This window comes from Marmota flaviventris, chromosome 18 (assembly GCF_047511675.1).
Source record: "Marmota flaviventris isolate mMarFla1 chromosome 18, mMarFla1.hap1, whole genome shotgun sequence".
NCBI classification, from domain to species: domain Eukaryota; kingdom Metazoa; phylum Chordata; class Mammalia; order Rodentia; family Sciuridae; genus Marmota; species Marmota flaviventris.
The window spans coordinates 17,691,208-17,710,780 of NC_092515.1; the positions used below are offsets into that span (position 1 = coordinate 17,691,208).

The 19,573-nt window shown below is 59.6% G+C and overlaps 3 protein-coding genes across 3 annotated transcripts; 1 reads left to right on the forward strand and 2 right to left on the reverse strand.

Annotated features, from left to right (window-relative positions):
- Positions 1-213: 213 nt before the first annotated feature.
- On the reverse strand, positions 214-3,618 carry Fxyd1 (FXYD domain containing ion transport regulator 1). Its single transcript, XM_071604644.1, has 8 exons — positions 3,546-3,618; positions 2,710-2,774; positions 2,212-2,244; positions 1,893-1,967; positions 1,691-1,727; positions 716-765; positions 489-540; positions 214-346 (listed from the first exon to the last, which is right to left on the reverse strand). Exons 2-7 carry the CDS (start codon positions 2,768-2,770, stop codon positions 518-520), a joined length of 279 nt encoding a protein of 92 aa, XP_071460745.1. The 5' UTR covers positions 2,771-2,774; positions 3,546-3,618; the 3' UTR covers positions 214-346; positions 489-517.
- Positions 3,619-6,973: 3,355 nt separating this feature from the next.
- On the forward strand, positions 6,974-15,049 carry Lgi4 (leucine rich repeat LGI family member 4). Its single transcript, XM_027941274.2, has 9 exons — positions 6,974-7,864; positions 8,205-8,276; positions 8,561-8,632; positions 9,801-9,872; positions 10,085-10,156; positions 10,349-10,518; positions 12,645-12,809; positions 12,890-13,395; positions 14,126-15,049. The coding sequence occupies exons 1-9, from the start codon at positions 7,692-7,694 to the stop codon at positions 14,438-14,440; spliced, it is 1,617 nt and encodes a 538-aa protein (XP_027797075.2). The 5' UTR covers positions 6,974-7,691; the 3' UTR covers positions 14,441-15,049.
- A 981-nt stretch (positions 15,050-16,030) lies between these two features.
- Positions 16,031-19,343, reverse strand: Fxyd3 (FXYD domain containing ion transport regulator 3). The gene is made up of 8 exons (XM_027941363.2): positions 19,196-19,343; positions 18,934-18,986; positions 17,793-17,825; positions 17,682-17,705; positions 16,807-16,881; positions 16,692-16,728; positions 16,372-16,409; positions 16,031-16,249 (listed from the first exon to the last, which is right to left on the reverse strand). The coding sequence occupies exons 2-8, from the start codon at positions 18,971-18,973 to the stop codon at positions 16,230-16,232; spliced, it is 267 nt and encodes an 88-aa protein (XP_027797164.1). The 5' UTR covers positions 18,974-18,986; positions 19,196-19,343; the 3' UTR covers positions 16,031-16,229.
- Between the last annotated feature and the right edge of the window lie 230 nt (positions 19,344-19,573).

A 19,573-nucleotide genomic window follows, 5' to 3' on the forward strand; every position in this document is an offset into this window, starting at 1 on the left:
TGTGGGGGGGAGATGGGGGGAGCCCTGGTGTTGGGGGGGGCCTGTAGCCAATGGGGGCCCGGGGAGCCCGCCCCCGTCCAGGCCACCCCCGCCCCCGCCCCCGCCCACTGCCGTCGTCCCCGCCCCTTCCCCAAGGGTGGGGGCGCCCCCTGCCGGGGCCAAGGGGGCTCCCAGGCTTCGGCGCAGAGGGACTGACAGATCAACAAAGCGCCGTCAAGAGAGAAAAGCACGTTTTATTGGAAATCTGAGAGGCTCGGGGACTCAGTGGGGCAGGGCTGGGAAAGGGGGCAGTCTAGGTGGCCGGTGAGCAGGAGGTGGGTGGGACGCATCAGGTGCCAGGGGAATCCTGTGGGGTGAAAAGGGTGAGAGGCGAGGAAGGACCTCAAGCCCTCTCCTCCTCCCCCTCTTAGCCACCTGCCCAGGCTGGTACATCACCCCCTCTTCCTCCCTCCCGTGCCCCTCCCCGAGCCCAGGCGGCGCTGCAGGACCTGGCCGAGTTCCATGGCACCAGGTGTTTCTACCGCCTGCGGGTGGACAGACCTGACGGGGACAGAGAAAGTTGGGGTGTCAGGAGGGGCGTCCCTGCGGAGGAAGGGCAACTCCCTGCCCACTGGCTTCAGCTCAAGTTCTCCCTTCACGCTGCCAGGGAGGGCCAGGAAAACGGCTCTTGGAACCAGCTCTCACCCCCAAACACCCGCAGTCTCCCCAAACTCACGGCGGATGGAGCTGCGGAAAGTTCCCTCCTCTTCATCGGGTTCCCCAGTTCTGGGAAGGGAGAGCAGGGGGTGGGGGGGACACGGGATGGAAAAGGGGAGGCAGTGGCTTCCAGAAAGCCCCCAATGAAGGCCTCATCTCCCAGACTGGTGCACGGAGTCCCACGTACCCCAACGAGCGCGCTCGGGGTACGCCCCCGAAAAGGAGGAGCACCCGGGAGCAGTTTGTGTGGCAGAAGGCCTTCCAAACAGGTAACAGTGAGTACCACAGGGGATGCGGGGGAGGGGTGGTCAGAGGAACTTGGTAGACCGCCAGGAGGTGATCTGAGTTGGAAAACCCAGAATCCTCATCTCCCAGTGAGTGATCCTGAATAAGTGACTTTATCTCACCATACCTCGGTTTAATCATCTGTACAATGGGGGCTGGTAACAGCGCCTACCTGAAGAGGTGGTATGAGGGCCAAATAAAATAATATGCAAGGAAAGAGCGTCTGGCACGTGGTGTAACAGTCAACGCGTATTCGTTATTACTTATAGTGACATGGATCATTGTGTTAACACGAAGGTGTTCGCTCCATGGTATTCCTATGTTGGTTGTGCTTTAAACTTTTTATTTAAAGATGAATCAAAGCGCAAGGAATAAGACTCTGAGCTAAACTGGGCCGCCGTGTGAGATGATCTCATTTCACCGCGGCTCGCTCTCTATCAGCACTTTTGATATCGTGCTTGTGATTTTAATCGGTGGGGCTCTTGGAACCACCGCCACCGCCTTCACTGCTGGGCCGGGAGCTTGACCAAGCAAGTCAGGACGTTTACTCATCGCTTGGTCCCAGGTTTGGGGCTTGGCACATGGGAGGTGCTTCACACATATTCTTTGAGGGGTTCCTGGCTTCGGGTTGGCAGGACTTGCCGTCTCACCCCCAGCGCCCCTCTAAGAGCAGGCGAGGGGCGAGTGGGGGCTGGGAGGGCCTTCTTACCTCTGTTGCTGGTTGAACTTGCATCGGCATCTCTTGCCTGTGGGGGTGGGGACAGGGTCGCAGAGGCTGAGATTGCGTCCCCCCACGCGGGGCGCCCAGCCCAGCCGCGTTCTGACTGCAGCTCGCCCGGGTGAGGGGCGGGGCCGCGCAGGCAGGGGCGGGGTCGGGGCGGGGCGTGGGCGGGGCGAGGCGCAGCACTCACTGAGAATGATGAGGATGCCCAGGATGAAGAGGATTACGGCGATGGTGAGGCCTCCGATCCGCAGGGATTGGTAGTCTGAGGGCGGCAAGGTGCAGGGTGAGGGCCGGGGGAGAAGAGCGGGGAGAGAGAAGGAGAGCAGGGGGCAGGGCAGGGAGGAGGAAGGAGAAGAGGAGTGGGACAGGGAGGGGAGAAAGGGCAGGAGGCAGCAGCGGAGGGGCCTGAGACCCGGAGAGGGATCCCACAGAGCCAGGGAGAGGCGCAGTGAGGACAGGCACGCCCCGGCAGCCCTCTGACTCCCGGAATAGATGCCGCCCCTCACCATAGGTGAATGGGTCGTGTTCCTGTGGCGCTTCTGGAAAGAGAGAGAGAGATCCAGGTTTGGATGCTTCCCAGGACTCTGAACCGGGAGAGGCGTCAAAAGACCCTGTGGGGGCTCCACCTTCCTGGGCTGAGAGTTGGGGGGCTGTTGGACCCGGGCAGACTGCCCACCCACTCTGGACCCTAGACACCCACCCCCTCTGTACTGTACTGGGCAGGGGGTTTCAGTCGCTGCCCCAACACCCCCTGTACTACAGCCTGTCAATCTGGGGGGGAGCCAACCCCCATCCCTCCCCACCTTTGCCTGACCTGGGGTGTCCATCCTCTCCCTTCCTCCAATGCCAGCCTGTGACTGGACCCCATGCGGGAGATCCCCAGTTTCCTGGAACTCCAGCTGAGTCCATTTAGGTAGGGGTCTCCCACTTGTTTTTCTCTAGGTTTCTGCCACCCGTGTCATTCGAGAGACTGGGGTGAGCAGTGGGCTGCCCCTGTGACTCACCTGCATTGGCTCTGGCAAGAAGACCCACGCAGAGAACCAAGATGTGGCCGACAGATGCCATTGTCCTGGGGGCACAAAAGGGCCAGGAAATGTGTACCCTCATCCTCCCCATAGGGGGGCCTGAACCCACAGGGTTAAGTCAGAGACCGTCAGGGACTTCATCACAAAAGTGTCAGTCGGCTGGCTTAGTGGCACCCCCTGCTTCACCGGGCCAGGCCGTGCCACCAAAGCGGCTTACACAAACAGAGCCCAACCCAGCAAGGGCAGAGCCACAGGTCTCCCACGGGCCTCTGCCTCCCCGCAGCTGGCCCCAGATTCCTCAAATCTACCCTCACAGGGGAGGCAGGATGCGGCCTCACCCAGGCGGAGAGACAGACACTCTGCAAGACAGCGGGACACACCCCAGTCCCACCTGCCTGCGCACCACGGCCTCCAGAACGAGCCCAGCCAGCGTCCCTGCCCCCTGCGCCTGCCCGCCCGCCGGCTCTGTCCGCTCTCAGCCTGACCCTGGGTATAAATATCTCCCACTTCACCCTGGAAGAATCCGCCTCACAAGGCCACCATGGAAACCGCCTTCCACCCCCCCACTTGGGGGTCATGCATAGTCCTGGTGGGGCGAGGCCTGGCGGCCACATCGCCACAGAGTAAGGCCACCCCTTGTCCTCTCCTGGAAACCAGCAGAAGAGGGAGAAACACCCGTTCCACCCGCCCCTGGGTGACATCTTTCATAACCGGACAACACCAGACAAGTGACATGAGGCCCAAGCTAGTGGGCCTGAGAGAAGACAGCGACCAGGGGCAGGGACACACACACACACAGGCGCACATACACGCACCCACGGTGGGTGGTGCTGCCCTGGAGATGGACAACACCCTCCCAGCTGCTGGTGGGAAGAATGTGGGGTGTAGACAACCTCAGCCCCCCCCCTCCAGGCCCCCAGGGCCCCCGACAGTGTTCCAAGCAGACGCCACACCCAGCCAGGGGGCTCATGCGGCAGGGGGAGGAGTCGCACCCTGACTCCCAGCCTGCGGAACCCCACTGTCCCCACACTCTCCTCCCTCTGGGGTCAGGCCTGCCTGGGAAGCCACCCGGCTGGCCACTCCTGCTCCCAAAATAGGCCGCCCGGCGGGAGTGTGAAGACATCTGGAGGGGAGGGGTGGGGGGTGCTCACCCCAATCAGGCTGTCCCCTGCTGAAAGAAGGCCCCCAAATGTCCGGCTGTGCCCTGGGGGCTGAGCACTTTGGACCCCCGGGCCCAGAGCTGGACGCTCCGCCCCCCGCAGGCTCCCCTCCTGGCCCCACCCCGCCCTCCCCTCCCCAGCCAGCGGCTGTAACTGGAGCCCGGGCTGGAGGGGGGCCAGGGGGCGGCCCCCAGCCCAGACCGCACTGGCCGCTAGGTTAACTCTCTCAACTCAGAGGAGGGAGCAGCAGGCGGCCGGCGTGGGGACTGCACGGGCTCACAGACACAGACACACATGCACACACACATGCGTACACACATTCACATGTGGCATGGAGCTCTGGCACAGAGCTGGGGTGGGAGAGGGATCTCTGTGCTGCTTCCTGGGAATCGGGCCCAGCGGGGACTAGGGTCACTCAGTCCCAGTGCTTAGGAGCCTGTGCCCCCTGACCCAGCGCCTGTATTGTCCCTGACAGTGCCACAGGACGGTGGAGGCAGGGCTTTGCTTGCATGTTTGTGAGTGCGTGTGTGGGTGCTGTGTGCTGGCGACTGTGAGCTGCTCCGGGATGCACACCCCACACGACACACAGCCACGGAGAAACCCACAGACACACACCCCAGCCAGCACCTCCTACAGCCACCCCTGAACACCCCAGCAAACATGGGCGCAGATGTACACCATCCACGTGACACCCGCAAAGAGACAGAGTCAAGACACAGTCACACCTCTGTTCGCTGGCACAAAGGGAAACAGAGATCCGCACCTTGTGAGGACATTCTCCCAAATGGCCTTACAGTGACACACCAGCACACACACACAGCACTCGTAACCTCATTCAAAGGGACACACACACCCGGCACTCCCACGCCGTCTCCAAGACCTGAAGGCCCATAGACTTGGGTCCACACACACCTCATTTTCATGGGCACACAGGGAAGCAGATGGCCAAGGACCCGCCGTACGGCCAGCCACTCCTCCACGTGGCCAGCACAGATGCACACAGTGTGCACAGCCCACGCAGGGGCTATAGGGTGGACTGCTGGCTCTGCGTGTTTGCAGACACGCTGTGCTCACATACTCCAAAACCACAGTCATGTGCTTCATCCTGAACTGTCCTTTCCCTGAGAGCATGTCCGCTGGTGTCCTCATGGGCAGGCCAGGTTCACAGACCCTGGGGACAGAGAAACCTGGAGTCAGGTCTAGGCTGCACTCCTAGCTGTGTGACTTTGGGCCTCCCTCATGACCTCTCTTTGCCTCAATTTCCCACATACAAAATGGTGAAATCACTAAGGTCATCCACGTAACCTTCTCTGCAGGCTCAGAGGTTTCTGGACCTGACATGTCTCATCTTCAACTCCACTTCACAGATTAAGAAAACCAAGGCGGTGGAGCTAATTCTCCTGAGGACCCCTGGCGGCTGAGGACAGAAACGCCCCTACCCTCAAGCAGTCAGACACCAGCGGGGACCCCAACAGGCTCGGCAGGACAGGAGCATGTGCTTGCACCCAGCACAGGTGTAGCCCTGACACACGCACGTGAGTGTTCACACACACATACACACACCCCTGGCTTCAGAGGACCCAGGAGACTTCAAAAGGCTCCCTCAGCCCTGTTAGCCCTCTTAGCCTCTGCCCCCGTGGCCTTGCATCCCAGGCCCTGGTTAATGATAACCCTGGTGTTTATGCAGCACCGAGGAGGAGGGACAGGCGAGCAAGGGGCAATAGGGACGGGTACCTGGCCCACTCCTGGCCAGTCCAGCTTCCCTCTCTCCTTCCTTCCCTTGACACTTTCTAGCTGTGTGATATTGGGCAAATGACTAAACCTCTCTGTGGCTATAATAAGATTCATGTCAGAGGGAGGTTGGGATAACCATGTAGAACAATGAGAAAAAGCCAGGCACATAGGAAGTGATTAACAAAAACATAGTTAGCTGTTGTTATTGTTGCCAATGTCACTTCTTCTAGTCTTAAAGTGAAGTGAGAGCCCAGCTGGGCTGGCACACTGTGTGTGGGTGCAGGCCTGCCTTTGTCCCCTGTGTGTCCCTGGCACCAAGCTCTTTATCTGCACTTTCAAGTCCTGGTCTAGAGGGTTAGCATATTTGCAGGACCAAGACGGAGCCAGAGTTCCTCCCCAAGCCTGCACCACTGTGGGGCGCCCACCTTGAGCTGAGCCCTGGAGGGTGAGTGGCCTCCGTCTTCTCACTGAGTCCTCTCCTCATGTTGGAAGTGGGTGTCCTGAATGTTCCCACTTGACAGATGGGAGAAATGAGGAATCGGGAGGTGAACTGACTGGCCCCGAGGCCACAGGGGACTGTGTGACCTTAGGCGGGTGCTGTCGAGGCCCCTGTCCTTCAACAAGACTGCTGGGTGCGTCCCCCGGGGCAAGAGAGGAAGTCTGTTCCTCCATCAGGAGCGTGAGTCTCCTGGTCTAGGCAAGGCGGTGGTACAGACTGGTGGTCAGGCTTAGGGCCGACTGGCACCATGAAACTAATCTCTCACCCTCTCTGTTGGTCAGTCTTCCTGTCTGTAAAGTGGGGATAGCCAAGCTGCCCACCTCACAGGGTTACGGGGAGAGCTGAGTCAAACCATGGAAGGAATGGCACGTAGTAAGTGCTCAGTAAACACCGCTGCTATGTCCCCTTATGTCCCCTTAGGTATCGTTCATGAATCTTTATCAGTGGACAGACTCTATCCACATCACTAAAAGCTTAGTCCGAATTAAAACGGTCCGTTATCCACATGCCCATGAATTTGGATCTCTGAAGACAGAAGCCAACATGGAGCCAGCTGCCAGCTGGGCTGGACTCCTGGCCCGGCCTCTGCCTCGGACACCCAGAGCTTAGGTGCTTGAGTGCTGTCCTCAGTTCCTCTAGCTGGGGAGGCCTGGGGCGAGATGAAAGTAGTAGATGAACTCTTAGGTTGAGGTTAGTTGCAGAGTAAGTGTTAGAAGGAGGTGGCATTGTCCTCGTTATGTCCATGGGTCAAGTCTCTGCCTGGAATGGTGGTGGGTATCTAAAGGGTTAATTTCCGGGGGGGGGGGGGGAAGGCAGGGAAGTCTTGGGTTTGGGATAAGGCAACTGTCCTACCAAGTGTGGCCACCAGAGGGCGCAGCTGGACCTGAGCTGCCCCTGGGCCTCAGTGACAGGGACCACCACGCCCTCCTGGGGCCAGAAGGGGGCTGGCTGGGAGTGGCCAGGACCTCCCCCAGCTCTCAGGAGTGGCCTGTCCTCCACTCCCCCTCCAGTCTGCCGGGTCATTCAGTCCCCACCCGGGTGACATCCTCCTCACAGTCCCTGGGTGAGGCTGAGTAGGGGATTCTGGGGAGGGGGCTGGCTGGGAGTGGCCAGGGCAGCTCCATCCTTGGTGGCCCCACCCCCTCCCAAAGGCCTTTCAGTCCCTTCCCCAGGCCGCTCTTCCTATGGCCTCTGACCCCCTCCTTCTCCCTACCCTGCTCGGCACATCCCTTCCCCAAACCTTCAGGGAGAAGCAGGGAGCAGGCAGAGGGACAATAGGCCACCCGAAAGACAGGGCCCTGCAGAGACAGACAGACAGACACACAAAGACATAAGGAGGGACGGAAGTGGGCAATGGACTGACACAGACAAAGACAGGGAGAGGCAGAGAGAGTCACAGAAAGTCAGAGACCACAGGACACAGGGACAAGGGCCGGCCGAGAGGGCGCAGAGCGAGGTCAGGGTGCGGAGCCCAGCAGGCAGCTGCAGGGGCCTCTGGCAGAGGAGATGTAGTGGCCTGGGCCAGGCTGGCTGCGAGACAAGTGGTGCCTCGGCTGGGGGCAGGGGGCATGGGACGCTCGGGCATCCTGCTGCTGCTGCTGCTGGCTGGGCCGGGGGTGGGGGTGGCCTGGAGGCCCCCAAAGGGCAAGTGTCCTCCACGCTGCTCCTGCTCCAAAGACAGTGCCCTGTGTGAGGGCTCCCAGGACCTGCCAGAGAGCTTCTCCCCGACGCTGCTGTCACTGTGAGTGTCGGGCCCTCTGTGGGCCTGAAGGTGGGCACCGGATCCTGGGCCTCCAGGGGCAGGTGGGGTAGGCGGGGGCCCACCTGATCCTGGGCAGCAGAGGCTGTCGGGATGCCTGCCCAGGGGCTGCTGGGACCTGGGATGGGGCAGGAGGTGTATGGGGACCTGGAAGGGGGGGTGGCCAGGGACTGGGCTGAGCGCTTGCCAGGACCCTCGCCACCCAAAGGGGAAGCGCACCCAGGGTCAGGTGCAGGCCAGGGCGTGGGGCAGCAGTGGGATCTGGGTTGGGGACCAGAGCGCCGGAGTGGTTTTCTCCTCACTGCCACTGCCACGTCCCCAGCTCACTCGTGAGGACTGGAGTCACCCAGCTGAAGGCCGGCAGCTTCCTGAGGGTGCCGTCCCTGCACCTGCTGTGAGTGGGCCTGGCCGAGCGGCAGGGAGGGAGTGGGCGTCTTGCACGTGCGTGTGGGTGTGGGCACATGTGACCATGAGGGTGTCCATGCACAGGAGAGAGTGTGTGCGCACCCGTGTGTCCCTGTCAGAATCCCTCTGTCCCTGCACATAGTCCCCCACGTGCATGTGAGTGTTCCTGTGCCTGATGGGGCTAATGGAGGGGGATAAGGCCAAAATGTCAGAGAGGGGTCCTCATCAGCGAGGGGTCCTGAACCCCGGCAACCGCCTTCTCGCCCCCTGCAGCCTCTTCACATCCAACTCCTTCTCTGTGATCGAGGATGACGCATTTGCCGGGTTGTCCCACCTGCAGTACCTGTGAGTGAGGCCGGGCTGGGGGCAGGTGGCCTGGGAGGAGGAGAAGGGGCTTCTGGTGGCGCCCAGAGTCAGAGGCGGTAGGGACTGTGGGTCTGCAGTGGAGGTGTCTGGACAAGGGCCCTCAGACCTGCTCCTGAGGCTGTGTGAGGGCTCCAGATCAGCTGTGTCATCTCGGGCTGCTCACCTTGCCTCTCTGTGCTTCAGATCCGCAAAGCGCCTAGATAGCCAGGCTCGGTTTCTGGCCCCCTCCTGACTCTCGGGCACCTGGGGAGGATACCAGCGGGAGGAAATGTTTGAAATGAGCTGGAAACAGCTCCCAGTAAGGAGTTGGCGACAGCGTGATGGCCATACTAAAGGGAGGGATGCCGTTGCTGACGCCAGTGGAAGTGGTGGCCTTGTCACTGACGACGGAGTGTCAGTGCTGTTGACAAAACATGGCAAACCTCGAAGTGATGGTTCTGTTAGTGGAACTGATGATCAAAGCCTGCGGGGCGGTGCTAGAGACGGTCACCAGGCCCATGGGCACTGGTCAGTATGCACTGACGTTGGTGTCAGTGGTGGCTTGGAGCAGGACGCTGGCGTCAGTGTTCATGACAGTGTTGTTGGTACTGGGGTTTTCACCGATGACAGAGGTGTCGTTATGTATACAAGCTGTGACAGCGATGACACTGGCGGTGGGTGACCGGAGTGTTGGGGATAATGGCGACGCTGGTATTGATGCTGGATCACGGAGGCGGCGTTGGTGAGGGTGGTGGCAGGATGTGGGGTGTTGGTCGTGAAGCCTGGTTGCTGGTGAGGTTCATCGGTGTCATCCGCCTGGAGTTCCCTGATGGACGTGTGTGGCGATATTGGTGGCCTGTGTGGTGCTGGGGACGATGGCAGTTATTGGTGGTAGGGTAGGTGATGGTGATGGTGGCATGGGTGTTGAGATGCAGGCACTGGTACTGGTCAGGGGATGATAGTGGGACCAGTGCTGTTGTCGGTGACAATGGCGACAGCGTCCATGGTGAGGCTGGCTCCTGTGACCGTGGATCAGGCCTTCAGGGGGGACAGGTTTCTGGGGAGGCTTTCCCTGGGACTGCCCGAGGTGCTGCGGAGAATGCAGCACCCGTGTGGCCTCTGAGTCCCCTGCCCCGTGGGCCTCCCCTCATCCCGCCTCCCTCCACAGCTTCATTGAGGACAATGAGATCGGCTCCATCTCCAAGAACGCGCTCCGGGGACTCCGCTCGCTCACACACCTGTGCGTGCCCGTCCCGCCTCCTCCACGGCACCCCCTCCACGGCACCCCCCTCCTCCACGGCACCCCACCCTCCTCCACAACACCCCCCTCCATGGCACCCCTCCTCCTCCATGGCACCCCGCTCCTCCACGGCTCCCCTCCTCCACGGCACCCCCACCCCGGACACAGCGCCTCCTGGCAGCTGCGGATGGCTCCTTCTTTGTCCCCTCCAGAAGCCTGGCCAACAATCACCTCGAGGTCCTGCCCAGATTCCTGTTCCGGGGCCTGGAAACCCTGACTCACGTGTGAGGCTCCGGGGGTGTGGGGTGCGGGGGTGGGGGGTCTGGGGGCGGGGCCTGGCGCTGTGGAGGCGGGGCTGGGTTGGCAAGGGTTGCAATGGTTCTGACGTATTTTCCATGCCATCTGGGGACCCCAGGGGAGGGGGCAGGGTACGTGGCCTCCGAGGGTCGCAGCCCCTTCCTGGCCTCTTGCACCAGGGACCTCCGTGGGAACCCGTTCCAGTGCGACTGTCGCATCCTTTGGCTGCTTCAGTGGATGCCGACCGTGAACGCCAGCGTGGGGACGGGGACCTGTGCAGGCCCCGCTGCCCTGACTCACATGCAGCTCCGCCACCTCGACCCAAAGACCTTCAAGTGCAGAGCCATAGGTGGGGGCTTTCCCAGTGGGGAGGGAGGGACTGCAGGGTCCCCAGGAGAAGGCGGGAGATGGGGGGAATGGCTGCCAGGCCTGAGGAGCTGACCTCACTCCCTGCCCTGCCATTTCCTGGCTTCGAGACCCCGAGCACATGGCATCACCACCCTGAGCCTCAGTCTCCTCATCTGTAGAATGGGGATAATAAACAGTGACATAGGATTGCTGCGAGGATTCCATGCTATGTCTCCGCCTGCTCAGCACTGGACCCAAGGCCTGGGGCAGGAGGCTCTTACAAATGTTCACTCTCATCGTCCTTAATATAAAGTCACTTACTTGTAAAACACTTTCTTTCTTTATTTTTTTTTTTGGTGGTGGTGCTGGGGCTTGAACCCAGGGCCTGTCATGCGAGGCAAGCGCTCTACCACCTGAGCTACACCCCAGCCCAACACTTTCTTTCTGTTGTGCTAAAAACTGCATATGCCAATCCCCTCACTTCTATTTCCTTTCCTTTTGCTTTTCCATAAATACATTTTGGTGACTCTGTGGGTATCGGCCAAGGCAGAAAGCACAGCAGGGACAAGACAGCCCAGGTCTTGGCTTCCCAGAGCCCATGCCCAGCCCCACACAGTGACCGCCCAGAATGATCAGGGCCAGGACGGGCAGTCGGAGGCAGAGGGGCCTGGGGTGGGATGGGGGAGCACAGTCAGAGAAATAAGGCCAGGACCGAGGCCATGGGAACTGAGGAGTCCAGAGCCAGGGCCGGGGTCACACAGAGTAGAGCGGGAGTCAGGAAGGGCTTCCTCAAGGAGTGGACATTTGAAGTGTCCTTACACAGATGCTATTAATATAACAACAGTGATCGTAACATTATCTACTGTGAGACATGTTTGTGGTGTGTGGGACTCACAGAGCAAGGGGACTGAGCTCAGCGATTATTATTATTATTATTTTTTTTTTTTTGAAGAGGAAGGGAGTGCCTCGGATGCAACCCAGGGCTTCCCACCTGTTAGGCAAGCGCTGTACCACTGAGCCCCATCGTTCACTCTTGATTCAGTTATTCAACGAATACTTAGTGAGATCCACTAAAGTATGGCGCAAACAAACTGATGACACATTTGATCACACAGGGAGTCGTGAGGGAGGCATTAGATCTGAATTTAGCTACTGGAAAAGGAGAGGGAAGGGCACTGCGTGGAGAGGGAACAGCATAAATGGTGGCCCCGAGGCAGCCTAGAGCTGTTTGAGGATCAAAAGACCAGTGTGGCTCGGGTGGTGCCTGAAGGGAGAGAGTAGAGATGAGGTCAAAGCTGGCAGGGGCCCCACCATGGAGGACTTTGAAAGGCACAAAGAGTAGGGTCAAGGGGGAGCCATGGAGGATGTGGCCCAGGCATGGACATGATTTGATGGGCATTTTTATAGGAACTCTCTTTGGCTGGGCATCACTGCTTCCACCTTGGCACCTAGGATCTGGACGTGTAGGGTGACGTAGTATATGCTAGAGTCACAGCATGGCACCCACTAACGACCAGTACCTTGCTAGGTCAGATACCATTAAAGCTAAGTGGTTGTAACAAAAAGCCTGAAATACCACGAATTGAAGAGGTGAGCGGAGGTGAGCTGCCCAGGTGGGTGCGGCAGCTCCTGGGTACTGTCCTGGTTTCCATGGTTGAACTCAGGTTTGACGCTTCCATGTGCTAGCTCACGAGAAGGAGGGGAATGAAGTGTGCATCACGCTTCTGCTCCTGACATGACCACACCTAACCTCCAGGGAGAGTGCTCCTGGGGGTGCCAGGATAATGTGGCTTCCAGCTGACCAGCCCACCGGCTGCCTGGACCACTGAACCTCCGTCGCTTCATCTTTAGAGATCATGACAGAGTGTACCTCACTGGAATGTCGTGAAGGCCAGTGAATGACTAAGTGGCCGTTTCGGAGGGATCATTTGATGGGGCCACTCATCTTAGAAAATCAGGACGCAGCCCGAGTTAACCCTGCCATAGACAAGAGGACTCCACTCTCCATGTCCCTGTGGGGTGAACGCCATGAACAGGGCCCTCCTTTCAGAGCTGTGCAAATCAAGGCTCAGCAATGAGAACCCTGGGGTCCCCGGGGCCTACCTGACTCTCTCCTGCCGCCCCCAGAGCTGTCCTGGTTCCAGATGGTGGGGGAGTCGGCGCTGGGCGTGGAGTCCTTCTCCTACCAGGGGGAGCCCCACATCATCCTGGCCCAGCCCTTCGCTGGCCGCTGCCTGATCCTCTCCTGGGACTACGGCCTGCAGCGCTTCCGGACGGAGGATGAGCTGCCGGGTGAGTGCTCGCCCTGTCCCTGTCCCCCGTCTGCCCGGCCCTCTGCCCCTGGACCTGACAGCCTGCTTGCTCCCCCTCAGCGCCCTCCGTGGTGTCCTGCAAGCCCCTGGTGCTGGGCCCGCGCCTCTTCGTGCTGGCTGCCCGACTGTGGGGAGGATCCCAGCTGTGGGCACGGCCGGGCCCCGACCTGCGCCTGGCCCCGATGCAGGCACTGGCCCCCCGACGGCTGCTGAGGCCCAACGACGCGGAGCTCCTCTGGCTGGACGGGCAGCCCTGCTTCGTGGTGGCCGATGCCTCCAAAGCTGGCAGCACCACACTGCTGTGTCGGGACGGGCCCGGCTTCTACCCACGCCAGAGCCTGCACGCCTGGCACCGGGACACGGACGCCGAGGCCCTGGAGCTGGACGGCCGGCCCCACCTGCTGCTGGCCTCGGCCTCACAGAGGCCCGTGCTCTTCCACTGGTTCGGTGGCCGCTTTGAGAGGCGCACGGACATCCCAGAGGCTGAGGATGTCTATGCCACACGTCACTTCCAGGCTGGGGGGGATGTGTTCCTGTGCCTGACGCGGTACATCGGGGACTCTATGGTGAGGCTGGGCCCAGTGTGTGTGTGTGTATGGGGGGGCGCTATAAACTGATCTGGCCTCACATGCTGACCTTTGAATTCTGATCCCATCCCAACGATGACTGCAAGACTGTGGCCCCTCAAGGCTATCTTTGTCTAAATCACTCCCCAAGATTCTGATTCTACACCCTAAATTTGGCTCTGCATCTTGGACACCCTCCAGGACTGACTTTAGCCCCAGCCCCTGTCCCCCGCATCCTGACAAGGCTCCTCTGAGCCTGATGCAGATGTTGGGTCCTGCCCTTCCTCTCTAGCACTGTCTTTCCAGAGCAAGGTGCAGCCAGGGGAGGGGGCTCCCCTCTAACTAGGGTATTCACAGGGTCTCTGGTGGGGAACAGACTGGGACAAGGACAGGAACTAGGACCCAGGAAGGAGGCTGGAGAGGATGGAGGCTGGGCCAAGGTGCGTTAACAGGAGTGGACAGCATATACAGCTATTGTAGGTAAAACTCACAGGTAGCCTTGCTGATCCGTGCAGTGTGGGGCCGAGGGAAAGCGCAGGGTCAGCTCACAGCTCACAACTCTGACTTAGCAGCCTGAGCAGCTGGGCACACTGATAGGATTAAGCAGCTGTGGGAATTTGAGGACGAATGGGCCTGTTTCCAAGCGTTCCAAGTTCTCTAGACCCTCAGGATGACAGGAAGACCTGCCCCTCCCAAGGCCTCAGGCCCTAACTGGCCACCTTCTCCCCAGGTCATGCGCTGGGACGGCTCCATGTTTCGCCTGCTGCACCAGCTCCCTTCCCGGGGTGCCCACGTCTTCCAGCCTCTGCTCATCGCCAGGGACCAGCTGGCCATCCTAGGCAGCGACTTTGCCTTCAGCCAGGTGCTCCGCTTTGATCCCGACAAGGGGCTCCTGGAGCCACTGCAGGAGCTGGGGCCTCCTGCTTTGGTGGCCCCCCGCGCCTTTGCCCACGTCACCTTAGCGGGCAGACGCTTCCTATTCGCGGCTTGCTTCAAGGGCCCCACGCAGATCTACCAGCATCATGAGCTGGACCTGAGTGCCTGAGACTGGGCAGGACTCTAGACATGGTCGAGCGCTGGCGTGGGGAGCCTTGGGCATCTGGATGACCTGTTGGCTGGCCTTCTGGCCCCACTTGGGGTAATGACCAGACCTGTGAGATGCTGACCACAGGCCAAGTTCATCAGCTCCAGGTCCAAACCCTAGCCCACCTCTTGGAGGAACTGCCACTGGGAGACATGGAAGTCCCAGCCTGAACTGCCCTCCCAGTTGGAAGCAATATCTGGCGGGAGAGAGATGCCGGCTCTTGGTGACTTGGAAGCTCAGGCTGGGGCACTGCTTGGAGCCCAAACACCGCATCCCCCCTTGATGCGCAGAGTCCCGAGAGGTCTGGAAGTTCTCCCTCAACGACTCCCACTCAATCTGCTCCCTGCGAAAGCTCCAAAGACAGAATTCCTTTCCCTTCCAAATTCAATCCTGCCAATCGCTTTCATGGAGTCCTGCCCGGCCCCATGACGTCACAGTTGCTGGGCAGTTTTTCCTGCCAGACCCGTTCCTTCTCTCAGCTGCTTAGGCGCACGTCTGCTGCCAGAGGCGGCGTTTCGTTCCTCTTGCGCGTTGCGCGCGCAGGCGGGGGGGGGGGCGGTGTGGGGAGGGGGAGAAGTTGGGATTGGAGAGGTGCAGGTGAAGCGCGGGTACCCCTCCCCGAAGGGCGACAGGGGAAAGGACAGAAGGTACGAGTTCAATAAATGCGCTGGGCACTAACTACCCTGCCCGTTGTTGTGGGGTCATTGGGAGAGGGGGTCTTGTGAATGGCATGGGGGCTGGGGGTGACCCTAGAGTCCTGTCATGGCCAGGGGGAAGGCATTTTGGCTCTTCACGGGGTCTCTAAGGAGAGTGGGCTCATGGGATGTTCAAGAGATAGAAGGGTGTGATCAGAGGGCAGGTCACTAGTTTACTGGGGTCTCTATTTAGAGGTCATGTCCCAGGGCATTGTAGGAGATATTTTTGGATGTTTTGAAGGGTTTGGGGCATTTTGTGGGAACATTTAGGTTGGATACTGGGGAGACTCCTGGGAGTTTAAGGCTCAGAGAAGATTCTCACATCGTGTGGCCATTAGATACTATTAAGGGTGTTATAGGGAATCATTTAAAGGTCTCATTGGGACATTTGGAAAGTTCTCCAGTGAGGAGACCCTAGGGGTCTTACTGTTACAATCATAAAATTGAGCACTCCCTGGTGGTGGGATAATTCCTTATCCTTGTTTTCCTGGGATGGTCCCAGTGTTCACCTGAGCGCCCAGCATCCAGGGGTTAGGGCTCTCTTTCATCACAAAGTGTCCCCCATTAACACTGGAACATCTTAAAGTGCACACAAGCCTCCCACGGCCTGGAGGCAGAGAGCAGGCCCCGTGCCCTCTAGCAGGCTACGAGAAAGAGCAGAGGACAGGCTTTTCCCAGCTAAGATCCACCCGCTAGCTGCCTGCCAACCCGCAGCCACCTCCCCCAGGCCCCGCCCCGCCCCGGCCGGCCCCGCCCCGCCCCGGCCGGCCCCGCCCCGCCCCGGCCGGCCCCGCCCCGCCCTCGCCCAGGCCCCGCCCAGTCCAGGCCCCGCCCTCGCCCAGGCACACACGGTGAGTCTGCAGGCTGCCCGGGCTGCAGGCCGGATGGTTTTGTATTAAAACATTGAACAAAGAGCTCCCTCCCGTGAGCCGTGAGGCGAGGCCCCAGCAAGGCAGCCTGGGGAGGGGCGGGAGGATGTTACCCTGGAGTTCAGGCTCCTGTGGACAGCCAGGACTTGGGGACAAAGACAGGCCCTTCCTTCAGCTGGTCCAACCTCAGCAGTTGTGGGCAGAGCCTAGGAGAGGGGATGGGATTAGCCTGGAGGGGTGGATGGAGTTCTTTGTCCCCAGGGTACGTGTATGTGCACAGCCCCTCCTTGACCCCTGTCCCCCTCAGTCCACGCTGATCCTGTCTTACCTGGAGTGATGAGAGGTGGGGCATCCCCTGGCCGGTGACTAGGGGAGAAAAAAGGTGGTGAGATTCACCTCCACCCGTTTGTCCTCTCCCTCAGGTGAGAGGGGTCTCTGCTCACCCAGACCTGGCTTCCTGGCTATTTTCCAGGAACTAAAGCATTTCAGAATTTGGGGCCTTTGGGGAATTATTAGCTATGAACCATAAACCTTAGAAATAGGCGTGGCAGAACCCTGAGTCTTATCCCCTTGGGGGAGACTTGAAAGGCTCTTTGCCCCTGAAGAGTGTTCATTCTGCAAGAGGAGAGCAGGCAGGAACCGCCTTACCTGGGCTTTGGGCCGAATCTGCATTTGCATTTTCCACCTGTTGGGAGAGTGAGCAGTCAAGGGAGGGGACTCCAGGCTTCGCCCCGCCCACTGCCCCATCAGCCCCTGCGCTCACTCATGAGGACAATGATGCCGATGGCGCACAGGACCCCTGCACAGATGAGTCCTCCGACCCGAAGGCTGTACCAATCTGGGAGAAAATCAGAGGGGACCTCAAGGCCAACCCGGGTCCTTTCTATCCATCGCCCCATCCACTTGACAAATAGGTACTGATCACCCACCATGTGCAGGGCACTGGGGATAGAGAACAGGACAGAACCCAAGCCTGACGGTGCACACCTTCTAGTTTACACCCAGGCAAACAAGATATTTCTTGTCAGGTCAGGTGGAGATAAAGCGATCTGAAGGAAAATAGCCAGAGCTGGGAACTGTGAGTCAGAGGGCAGCTGTTTTAGAGAGAGTGGTTAGGGAAGGGCTCTCTGAGGAGGCCACAACTGAGCAGCCATCTGCAGGAGGTGAAGAAAAGAGCGTGTGGACATATGATAGGAAGTCTCCAGGCAGGGGGATCCACAGGTGCAAAGGTCCTGTGGCTGGCAGTTCTGTGTCTGAGGACCAGCAGGAGGCCAGTGTGGCTGAAGCAGAAATGAGGGACAGTGGAGGAAGTGAGGGCAGAAGGACAAGGGGGAGCAGAACAGTGGAACGTGGTGGGAGAATGCTGATGTAGGTAGAGTCCCTCACCTCTTCCAGGAAGTCTTTCATATAAGCCCTTCTTCTAACAGTTGGTTTGAACCTAATGGCTTCTTGTGGTCTGCCCTCGATTTCTGAGTGTATCTAACTATCTTGCTAGATGAGAATCTTCCCCCAGGCCATGCTGCCGCCTCTTGTTCCTGTGACCCACATCTGACCCTCCACCCATCCTGTGTGGGGACTTGGACACAAAATGGCACGGGGGGTTGGGAGGAGACCAAGAAGCCGGGCACCAGCTCTCACCGTAGTAGAAAGGACTGTTTTTATCTGCAAGGAAAGAAAAAAAAGAACATGAATCAAGGACAGCAGCAGTTCGCAGGGGTCCCAGGGGTGGGTGGGGGACCTCTGACTCACCTTCCGGGTCATTGGCGTCCAGTGCAGGCAGACCTGGCGGGGACCAGAGGGAAGGAGGGAGATGGTGATGTGTGGAAGGTCCAGGGGGCCTTGGGAGAGGGTCCCTGGGGCACAGGGAGTCCCAACCCAGTCTCGCTGCCTTGGCGTCCCATCATGGGGACATGGACTTGCCCACTCACCCCCACACCTTTGAGTCACACCAGCCACTTGTCACCTGAAATAGGTTCTACTCTGGGTGGCTTTGGGCCACCGTTCAGTTGCCTGTTTCCAGACACATGGCTAATCCACACCTCCTGCAGAGGTGGGGGGACTTTTCTTATCAAGACGACAGATGGATTTGGCTCCCAAGGCTCGGTTTCCCCCAAGCCAGCCAGATCCATCACCTCCCTTCCTGATTCTGCCACATCCCCCCCACACCTGGGCTGGCATCTGCTCACCATCCCCTGCAAAGTGACTCCCTATTACCGACTTAAATACACTCGAATGTGACTTTCCATGCCTACCCTGAACGGAATGCCAGCCCTGCCCAAAGCCACAGAGAAAGTAAAATGCAGAAGAAAGAAAAAGGCTAGGATTAAATTCTGGTTCCAAGCAGCCGACTGCCCCAGCTCTGGGCCTCAAACTCGCTGCTGAAGGGAGATGAATTATTTTTAATCATATTTGAAGCCCACGCCCCGTGCGGGCTGTACCGAGCATGGTTCTAAGTGCTTTTCAAATATTAACTCGCTTAATCCTTGAAATGACTCCGCCAACGGGTGCTCTTACTCTCCTCACTTTGACAGATGGGGAGACTGAGGCGCGGAGTGTTCTGGTCATTTCTCCTGCTCGGCTCGGCTCCCAGCAGCCTCTTGGAATAGTTTAGGGGTGCCTTAGCGACACAGCCCTAGGCCCTGTCTCCTCAGAAGGTTGACAGTTGACAGGGGAATGGGGAAGACGGTGGCTTTCTAGCAGTGTGGGCTGCTGCTAAGAGAGGCCTTGACTTTCCTTGTGTGTCCCTTGAAATCATGAATATGACCCTACGCCCCTAACAGTGACCAGCTTCCCGGGGCAGATAGAAAAATGCAGACCCACGCATACCCACAGGCTGGGCACCACCTGGCTGGGGTCCCGGGGAAAAGACAACTCAGGGCCTGGGGCTCACCTGACAGGAGGACGAGCAGCCTGAGAGCCACCTCTCGCATGTCGAGGACGGACCTACAGGAGGCCAGGAAGCAGGCGCAGCATTAGCAGGGCCACGGGGGGTGCCCATCCCGTGCCTCTGGCTCCTAGTGCCCTCCTCCCGGCCTTCTGCCCAGAGAAGCCTGGCCCTGAGACTGGCCGGGCTGAGACAGGAAGGAGGCCCAAAGTCAAGTGGGGGTGGGGAAGGTCTCAGGCCCGATGAGGAAACAGCTTCCTCAACCCACCGGGGAAGGGACTGTAGGCCCTCAGTGAGTCACTCTGGCAACCGAGCAAGGGAGCCCGGCCTGCTGCTCTCTCCGCCTTCCAGGTGGGGAAACTGAGGCTCTGAGAGGTGACTGCTGGTGCCCCAGGTCACTTGGCCAGGAAGCAGGATTGCAACCAGGCCTGGCTCCCTGGTGGCTGTTCCTAACTCCGGGCTGTCAGGGCCTCGGGGTGTTTGGGAAAGCGGGTGTCAGGAGCCAGGTGGCAGCAGGCCCGGGTGCTGGGGAGTGTCTCCCATGGACAGCGCGGAGCCTGCCCAGCTCTGCCCAGACTTTGCAGGCCTCAGACAGGGGCTGAGCTTCCCCTCGGCTGCAGGGCAGGGTGGAGGGAGGAGAGAAGCC

Bases quoted from the DNA above. Each gene is read 5' to 3' on its own strand.
- Lgi4 (XM_027941274.2), top strand. From the start codon at position 7,692: ATGGGACGCTCGGGCATCCTGCTGCTGCTGCTGCTGGCTGGGCCGGGG. The intron at 7,865-8,204 runs GTGAGTGTCGGG...CCACGTCCCCAG, and splicing joins TCCCCGACGCTGCTGTCACT to CTCACTCGTGAGGACTGGAG. The intron at 9,873-10,084 runs GTGCGTGCCCGT...TGTCCCCTCCAG, and splicing joins CTCCGCTCGCTCACACACCT to AAGCCTGGCCAACAATCACC.
- Fxyd1 (XM_071604644.1), bottom strand. From the start codon at position 2,770: ATGGCATCTGTCGGCCACATCTTGGTTCTCTGCGTGGGTCTTCTTGCC. The intron at 2,245-2,709 runs GTGAGTCACAGG...CTCTCTTTCCAG, and splicing joins TCTTGCCAGAGCCAATGCAG to AAGCGCCACAGGAACACGAC. The intron at 766-1,690 runs GTAAGAAGGCCC...CTCCCTTCCCAG, and splicing joins AAGTTCAACCAGCAACAGAG to AACTGGGGAACCCGATGAAG.
- Fxyd3 (XM_027941363.2), bottom strand. From the start codon at position 18,973: ATGCGAGAGGTGGCTCTCAGGCTGCTCGTCCTCCTGTCAG. The intron at 17,706-17,792 runs GTGAGTCAGAGG...CTTTCCTTGCAG, and splicing joins GGACGCCAATGACCCGGAAG to ATAAAAACAGTCCTTTCTAC. The intron at 16,882-17,681 runs GTGAGAGCTGGT...ATTTTCTCCCAG, and splicing joins AAACAGTCCTTTCTACTACG to ATTGGTACAGCCTTCGGGTC.